The 9,305-nt window shown below is 41.1% G+C and overlaps 1 protein-coding gene across 1 annotated transcript; it reads right to left on the bottom strand.

Annotated features, from left to right (window-relative positions):
- Positions 1-1,639: 1,639 nt before the first annotated feature.
- Positions 1,640-8,640, bottom strand: KCTD18 (potassium channel tetramerization domain containing 18). Its single transcript, XM_054381142.1, has 6 exons — positions 8,476-8,640; positions 6,186-6,397; positions 5,065-5,258; positions 3,553-3,647; positions 2,479-2,581; positions 1,640-2,223 (listed from the first exon to the last, which is right to left on the bottom strand). The coding sequence occupies exons 1-6, from the start codon at positions 8,630-8,632 to the stop codon at positions 1,689-1,691; spliced, it is 1,296 nt and encodes a 431-aa protein (XP_054237117.1). The 5' UTR covers positions 8,633-8,640; the 3' UTR covers positions 1,640-1,688.
- Positions 8,641-9,305: the final 665 nt, after the last annotated feature.

The raw sequence follows: 9,305 nt of genomic DNA, 5'->3' as shown, positions 1-9,305 counted from the left end.
TAGGAAGCATTGTAGAAAGATTTAAAGGTGTGCATGGTGAAGTGCTTAGCTAGTCAGTAAACAGTGAAGTGGAAGTCACGCAAAGGGTAAGTTTTAAAATTGGCTTTTCAGTCAAATTATTGTGAAAAAGCAGTTCTCCCAACCTTAGTGTCAGTGATGAATAGGAGAACACATTTTTCTTGGTATCTTTCCATAACTTTTGCCTTGTCCTTTCTTCAGTGAAACTTTGTTGTTGTTGAAATAGGAAACCTCTTGGCATTGTTGTCTTCATCTTTACTTTAAGAAACCCCACTAGCTTAAAGATTCTAAATGTTTGTTTTCAATATCCAGAAACAGAAGATGAACCAATAGTAGAAAATGACAGTGCTGCACACCTTTACAGGGACTACAGTTCATGGCTAAGTGTCTCCTTAAAATAGAGTTAGCACATGAAAATACGGACTTTTTCCTTGTGCAAATCATGTTCTAAGTCCTTGTGGTTATGGAAAAATGCCTGAAAAATGTGATCACTTTTAAATAATCTAAAAAGTAAAACATTTAAAGAACTGTTTTGTAATTCTAATAGCCTCAGGAATTTTAAGAATGTGGTATTTTGGCAACAGCTGGATTTCCTGTGCTGGAGAAGCAAAAGCAGTAGCAAAACCAACAAAGCAACTGTAAGCAAGGAAGGGCACAAAATAAAGCCAGGTTTTGTTCACTGATCTGAACAACTGAAAGGGCTTTTTAAAATCTGTGAGACAATGTTGGCTTTCCTCTGCTTGCAGACATAGACAGCAGCTCTCTGCTTCAGGATCATTACTCAGCATTTACCCTGGCACAAGGTCTCTCTTCTGCTGTGGGGCAAGGAGAGGTTCTTTTATATTTCTTCAAACCAAGATATCTCTGTTAACAGTGCTTTGCTTGCACAGAAGTTGAGGTTGTCCCTTCCTCATTTGCACAGACCTGCAGAAGGACGCAGGAAGGCCAGCTGTAAGGTCCTGTGCAGCTGCAGCAAACACCCCCCCGCAGCAGTGCAAGACAAGATGCCAAGGCTGCAGCAGCTGCCTGCAGCTGGCTCACCAATGGCAGATCACATCATGGCAGCAGTCTCGGGGCCACAGAAGAAATGACCTTGTTGCTCCCTCAGCAGGCTTTTCTCCTTCCTGCACTCCTGACTTTGGTCACTGTGTGCAAGCACGGCTGGTCCCTGTCACTGCTCTGCATAACACAATGGTGCCTCAACACCATTGGAGGTGCCAGGAAGTGCATTCAACATTTGGATCCTTGCAGTGCTCAGGATGTCACACGCTTGCACCTTAATGAAAGCCACTTACTGGTATCTACTTCTCCACACTTTAAAGATACAAATGGAGTATATTAGTAGCTAACATTAAGTGTATTTAAAGTTGATAAAGAGGTCTTCTTCACTGCTGTGCAGTGATTCCTGACAGAACTACAGATGTGAGGTAACTGTTACATTAGACTCTGCATGAGGGGGATATTTAAATCTGTTTTCCTTCTTCCCCAACATCTAAAAAGTATGTAGAAATAAAACAGAAAACACATTTCAGGCTTCACTTGTCCTTATGCTTTTCACAAATGTTTTCATCATAATTTTCCACCAAATCTTTGAGTAAGTGACCACATGAAGTGATGATCTCTTCTTTGACCAGACGATGCACAGCTATCCCGTCAGGCCGCATCAAACATCATCCATCTGCTTTCTTGTTCCGAAGGTTGATACTGTCTGTTAATACAGCTGGTTCCTCCTTTTTCAGTACCATGCAAGTGGTAAGAATTTCAGCAGCAGGACTGTCCTGTCCACTTGATTTACTGTCTAGAGGAAAAGATGGCTGAGGTGATGTCTTAAGAAGAAGGGGAGTTCGCTTCAGCTTTACTACACGGTTTCTTACAGGCTTCTGAGACACCGTGGTCTCCAACACCATCTGACATGGTGCCTCACTGTCAGCACTCTCTCTTCCACAGGCTGCCCAGGAACTGCTGGGTACTGAGATGGATGTTGTGGGAAGAGTTTTGGAAGCTACTTTGTGTGTTGACAAAGTTTCACCATTGGGTCTCTTAAGAGTCACTGCAGAATGTGAAGTGCTGCAAGCAGCCACCTTTAATGCAGCTGAGTTTCTGACTTTGATGTGGGTACTTGTGGAGGGACCCGAGAACCTGATTGGCTTGGGACCCACTTTACGTGGTAAATAGTCTTCCTCTTCAGTGAAGTCAATTAATCGTCTGGAAAACAAAGAACTTCAGCTAAAGAGACAAACCGTGTTCATAAATTACTCTTTTTATAACATCATCACAAAACAAACTGCAACAGCCACCCACAAAAGATGGTTTGCCTCCAGCAAGGTCAGTCCTGCAATGAAGCTCTTGGATTCTGGGGCAATACCAACAGCAAACCAAAGAAAACTCAGCATTAAACTACATTAAAAGATTGTGCTGTGATTCTGCCTTGTTTGCAGCCACTCCTGCAAATCAGCATACCTCTTATGGACTGGAGGCATATGATGTAAACTGCCTTTCAATGGCTGTTCTTCAAGGGTCCAGCATTCAATCAGCTCCTGAGGCACCCTCCAGTAGCTGACACCTGCAATTCAAAGGGACATTATGTTGATGAACTGAAAGAACATAGTCAATATGACGTTGAGGTTATACTTCACACCTGACTAAATGAATGCATGCATTTTATTATGTAGAATTACAGCTCTGGAACTGTGCTGACAGGAGTGTTGCTTACAGCCATTGTAGGGCAGTGATTGTTCCCCTGTGCTCCACACCTTGAGTGCTGGGTTCAGTTTTGGGCACCTCAGTACAAGGAGGACGTTGAGGTGCTGGAGCAGATGCAAAGAAGAGCAATTAAGCTGCTGAAGGGTGCAGAGAATGAGTCTGATGAAGGGCAGCTGCAGGAACTGGGACTGTTTAGTTTCAGAAAGAGGAGGCTGAGGAGAGACCTTATCACCCTCTACAACCACTTGAAAGGACACGGTAGAGAGGTAGGTGCTGGTCTTGTTTCACAGGTAATTAGTGATAGAACAAGAAGGAACAGCCTCCAGCTGCACCAGGGTATGTTTAAGATAGACATTAGAAACATTTTTTTCACTGCAAGAGTAGTCAAGCGTGGAACAGGATGCCCAGGGAAGTGGTGGGTGTAGTCAGCATCCCTGGATGTGTTTAAAAGGTCATTTAGATGTGGAACTTAGCAATATGGTTTAGTGGTGAACTTGGTAGAGTAGGGTTAATGGTTGGACCTGATGATCTCAAGGGTCTTTTCCAACCTGAATGATTTTGGGGCTTCCACCAGAGTGCCCAACACTAGCAGGACATTAGCCCTTGCATGTGCTGGCTTTCACTAGTACATCCATTCATGTCAACTCATGCCATCCTGGTGGAACATCCCTTGAGACTTCTAATAACCATTACTATGGCATGTTTTACAGCATGTTATTTACTGAGTAAGTGAAAACATACAGAGCTTTTATTATATTTAATCAGCAAATATTTTTCTTATTGTTCTGTTAGAAAGCAGTATCACTGAAATTTTAGAAATTAATACTTTACCTCTCCCTTCCCAGATGTCGAAAGCATCCATCATCTTTTTCAACTCAGCCACTGAGTAATAGCTCCAGATGTACTGGACGTTATTTCCAGCTTCTCTAAAAATATTGTTTTTAAGGTAACAGTTACATGGTACATCTAGCCAAGTCCTTAAAAATGTAGCAGGGTTTAAATGGATCATTCTTTTTACCAAATCCTAGCTATAAAGATTTAACAGTAAACGTTCTGTCAAGTAGAATAGAAAACGTTACTTAATTTCATCTTTTTTTTTTTTAATAGAAGAGATGCTGAATAGCTAAAAATTAATATCCTTGGAAAAAAAAAAAAAGTTGTTCACAAGTAATAGTTAAGGCTCCATCAAAAGACATCTGCCCAGCAGATCACATTCTGCTGCTCTGCTCTGGTAAGACCTCACCTGGGGTACTGTGTCCACCTTTGGAGCCCTCAATATAGGATGGGTATGGACCTGATGGAGTGGGTCTAGAGGAGGGTCACAAAGCTGATCAGTGTGCTGCAGAACCTCTGCTATGAAGACAAGCTGAGGGAGCTGGGGTTGTTCAGCCTGGAGAAGAGAAGGCTCTGGGGGACCTAATAGCAGCCTTCCAGTACCTGAAGGGGGCTTACAAGAAGGATGCAGAGGGACTGTTTACAACGGCCTGCATTGACAGGATGAGGGGCAATGGTTTGAAATTTGAGGAGATTTAGACTGGATGTTAGGAATAAGTTCTTTTCCATGAGGGTGGTAGAACACTGCAATAGGTTGCCCAAGGAGGTAGGTGGGGCCGCATCCCTGGAAGTATCCATGGTCAGGTTTGATAAGGCTGTGAGCAGCCTGATCTAGTGGAGGATGACTGCAGCAGGGGTTGGACTACATGACCGTTGGAGCTCCCTTCCTCAGGCTTCAATCCATTCCCTCTCATCCTTGCACTTCAAGCCCTTGTAAAAAGCCCCTTCCTGGCTTTCTTGTAGGCCCCCTTCAGGTACTGGTAATTGCTCTAAGGTCTCTCTGGAGCCACCTTTTCTCCAAGCTGAACAGGCCCAACTCTCCCAGCCTCTCCCCACTGCAGAGGTTCTCCAGCTCTCTGATGGTCTTCATGACTTCCTCTGGACCCACTCCAACAGCATCATGTCCTCCTTGTGCTGGGGGCACCAGAACTGGAAGCAGTACTGCAAGTAAGCTCCCATAGGAGAAGAATAGAGGGGAAAAATCATCTCTCTCATCCTGCTGCTCACACTGCTTTTGATGCAGCCCAGGACTTGGTCGCTTTCTGGGCTACCAGCGACCATTGCCAGCTCACGCTGAGCAAGGCTGCTCTTGAGCCGCTCCTTGCCCAGCCTGTATTTGTGCTTGGGATTAGCCAGCTGTTTCTGAAGCCAGAAAGACTCTGATTCCTTCCACAGATTGAGAGTATAACAGTGCTATATAATGCTACATACATGAATATTTAGGTATTGTACTACGTGAGTATTCATTCTCACTTGATAGTGCTTTCCTGTGTTTGACAGTCGTCTTACCTTTTGTAAATGCGTTTACTATGAATTTTTGCTCCTAGCTCCTTATTAATTGCCTCTGTCCCATCAGCTCTTGTGGCATACACACCAATAATTTTACTTTCACAGCTTGCTCCAGAAGTGTTGAGATAGTGCAGGACCCAAACTGTAGGCTTGGTACAAACTAAATCATAAGAATCACAGAAGTCTAACAAAGCCTGGAGGGAAAAAATCAAACCAAAACACACCATAAACCACCAAATACAGATTATTAATAAGAATACAATATTGTTAGTTGAATAAGCTTTCATAGTCATGTACTGGTGAGCTCTTTTAAGTAATTCAGGGGTGTAGTTTCTCTGGAGTAATGTGTGCACCACTTCTTATCTGATGTTAACAGAAAATATTGTAGAACTAGGAGAAATTCACAGAAAGGCAACACAAATACTTAGGAGCATGGCAAATTCCTAATATGAAGAGAAACTGAAAGGCCTGGAAATTTCTCCCTTACTAATTTCTTTTTGGAAAAGAATGTGAAATATGTGAACAATAGCTCAAGACAATGTAGATGACTGTTAGGACTACCACAGCCATCTGTACCTAATAAGTTATGGAGTTAATTTCCAATCAGTTAATTACAATTAGCTTTTAAGTTACAATATCCTAAACCAGACAAACCTTAGGATTTTAAGTAATATATTAATTTTATTTTATCCTTTCTTGTTCTAAAAAATGTCAAAGTACATTTTATCTATCAAGTGGGAGAATGAATTTGTAAAAATTAAAAAAAAAAACACCTCACAACCCCAAATAATCTTGAAGGAGTCAAATCTAATCTCAAGTAAAATTTGAAGCCAAATAGAGGACTAAACAACATCATTTCCATCATGCAAGCTTTACAGCAGACTTTACAGCAGACTTGCAATGAAATGTCAGTTTATATTTTACTCTGTTTTACATGAAATGATTGGAAACGCTGATGTCCGTATCTCCATGGCTGTGCTATCAGCTCTAGGATTTAACCTAAATCTCTGAATTTACTGGTGATTTAACTTGGTGATTAAAAAAGTGCTAACTTGTATATCCTGCTGTTTATCTGATGCTACTGCATGATGCAGGTTTAAAAAGGTAAGAAATGTCAAGACCTTTTTAAGCTCTATATTTGACCTTAAAGAATACGTCTCCATTTCGTTAGCCAAGTGGTCAGACAGACTGTATGGATAAGGGATGCCAAAATAATCTGCTTCCTCCTGCAGTGCAGTTCGAACTTGGGCATCCTCAGGAATCCGAACTTCTCCGTGAAGATAATCCAAGAGGTATTTAAAGAGGGTTCCATCTCTATCAATTAGACATGCTCCTGAAAACATCAATAAAAGTATTTTAAATACTTCAGGAAGTTCCACCTAAACACAAGGAAAAACTTCTTTGCTGTGAGGGTGACAAGAGCTCCTGGAGCAGGCTGCCTAGAGAGGTTGTGGAATCTCCTTCTCTCGAGAGATTCCAAACCCACCTGGACACTGTGATCCTGAGTGATCTGCTGTGGGTGACCCTGCTTTAGCAGGAGAGGTGGACTAGGTAATCTCTTGAGATCCTTTCCAAACCCTAACATGCTGGGATTCTGGGATTCTTCAGCAAATGAATACAGACTTGTCACATTCCACCAAATCATCAAGTAAAGGCTTTATGTAAAACTTCTGTACTAGTTTTACTTACTTAGAAGGACTAAGTGTACTTTATTATTTCCAAACTACTTTTTTGTCTTCCTGGAATATGTGTTATTTGCAGGTAAAATTCTAAGTGTAGTGAAGATTTCTTTGGAATTTCAGTGAAATTGCTAATCTGCACAGGACTGTGCCAACATACAGCCTCAGCTGTACTGCACTCCACTTACAATGCTAACGTCTAATCCTGGAGGATGCACTTCTAACTGTAGATACAGCTTTTCTTGCTATTGCAAAGAGCTGTTTCAATTTTGGTTCTAGGCAATTTAAAGAGTGAAAAGTAGCATCAGCTTCAGTGTACCTCTTGTCCAATCCTTCCTGAATATTACTCAATTTTTATTTTTTTTTAATTTCTTTTTTTTTTCCTCTTTTGGCTGTAGGGCTCAAGGATAACTACAGAAACTGGCCATACACATCTGTATACAATAGGCTGTTCCCTACAAATGAAAGATGACATCAAAGCCCTGCTGGTTGTGATGGTTTGAAACTGTCTTTTTAATTTTTCCTTGCAAAGTTCAAAACAGAGAAAGTGAAAGAATGTAAATAAGTCACTATTGGGTGTAAGAAAGCAAAATAACGATTGTTCTAAACACTTCCATTGGATAGATAGAAATGTTTAAGAACTATTACCCAAAACAAAGTAGGCACTCTGCACATTCTGCGTTCGGCAGTGGGGGCAGTTGCTGGGCTGTCTGGCTGCTGTTTCTTCTTCTCTTCTGGCTGAAGATAACACACTGACCTTGGCAGCTAAGTTAACAACTCTCTGCTTAACTAACTGTGCTTCTCTGTCCAGGGGGGTCTGGGGGGGAAGCTCCTGGGAGAGAGAGGCCCCTTTGGGAGGGTCCCCTTGGGGGGAAGCAAAGGGAGATCGGTTGTGCTTTTTCTGTTGATTGTATATATTTATGAATGTTGTGAATTTTTGTATATTTGTACATATTCATTGCATTTCATTGTAGATTTTAGACTCTGCTTGTAAATACAGCTTTTCATTTGCTTCCAGACTGGGCTAGCCTGGTTATTGTCGGTGGGGGGGGAATTTCAGCTCACACCGACACACTGGTAAGAATGTTAAACATTTCAGATAGTTTAAACAGTCAAAAGCGTGTAACAAGGAATTAGTACTTTCTATCCATCATATCTGTAAACTGGACGCACTTTGGCAGGATTTCCAAATCAGAAACAAATGTGAAATTTGAACCATGAATAGTCTTATTCAAGCTTTCATATCAAGCCAAGGTAGTTAAAAAATGCAAACTTTACTGGCTAATTAGGTATTCTGAAAAAGAGATTAGACCCAAATCTCCTTATGTAATGAACAGAGAGAGTGAGATGCCTCTGGACAATATAGGGGTTAATAAACAGCATCCAAGTGAAATGCCAAATACTAGGCCAACTTCAATTTCCTCTATTTTCATACTTATACTGGAGAAGTACATTCCAAAGCCACAGTTTGGACTAGGACAAGGCAGAAGTAGAGCACTGCACAAACATGTATGTTTGCAAACCTGAGTAGTCATGTGGAATTCACATTAATTACTCTTAAATATAGTCATGAACGCATAATTATTTTACATCCTGGAATTACAGAAGCCAACTGATTCTCAGCAGACTGGGAAAATAAATATACTATAAAATGCATAAAGATATAGAAAAGCATGTTTTTGGCACAGAGCTCCTGATCAGAATGTCACACTTAGAGCTTGAATGCATTTACCTGATTCATCCACTTTGAGAGGAAAGCGTCCACTAAACATGGAGGCAAGCATCGAGTCCTTAAAGCGGCACAAAGACTCACGCCTGGCCACGTAGAAACAGCCTCGCACATTAAGTCGCAGAATACTCTGGATGTCTTCAGTCTTGCCCTCCTCCATTGTATTTGCAAGTGGTATCAATTACAAGTTGTTACAACCTGAAACAGATACAAACAAAAGTAAATCTCATGCCAGTTAAGGCTGAACCTATTATATACAACTCAGCTCTTACATGTTTGTTAAACAGTACTGCAAATCAGCTTTCAGCACTGTTCTGGGAACACTTCAGTGAAAATAGCCAATTATTTTTTCTATAAAAAACAATGGCATTTTACTTTGCTAGGAAACACAGAAGTGCCTCTCTTGGGACAAATAGGTAAATAGAACGCCTGTATGTGCAAGCAGAGCTCTGGAAGGACATTTTGGGAAATTGTACTCTGAGTGTAGTTCACAGCACTAAAAATGCACTAGTAACTTGTACTAGTAACATCTTGGCATCTCTAAAATCCAGTTTTTAATTAGGGTTGCTTTAATTAGTTATTGAAGCTGTCACTTCATTAATGCCATATTGCTAATACTTGTGGCTGCCTTAAACTCCCTGCAGGAGGGAGGCCCTGTCTGGGCAGAAAAAAAAATATTTTAAAATGGCAAAAGGAGCAGAAGAAAATCTCCGAAATATTTGGGGTTTGTTTTGGTTTTTAGTTTTGGTGGTTTGGATATTTGTTGTTTGTTTCATTTTGGTTTTTTTCCTTTTGCAGCACACCCTTTGAGAGGTGCTAATTGCCACCACCTG

Source organism: Indicator indicator, chromosome 5 (genome assembly GCF_027791375.1).
Source record: "Indicator indicator isolate 239-I01 chromosome 5, UM_Iind_1.1, whole genome shotgun sequence".
NCBI classification, from domain to species: Eukaryota; Metazoa; Chordata; class Aves; order Piciformes; family Indicatoridae; genus Indicator; species Indicator indicator.
The sequence above is the reverse complement of the archived record's forward strand: the minus strand, read 5'-3'. Positions and strand labels throughout refer to the sequence as shown.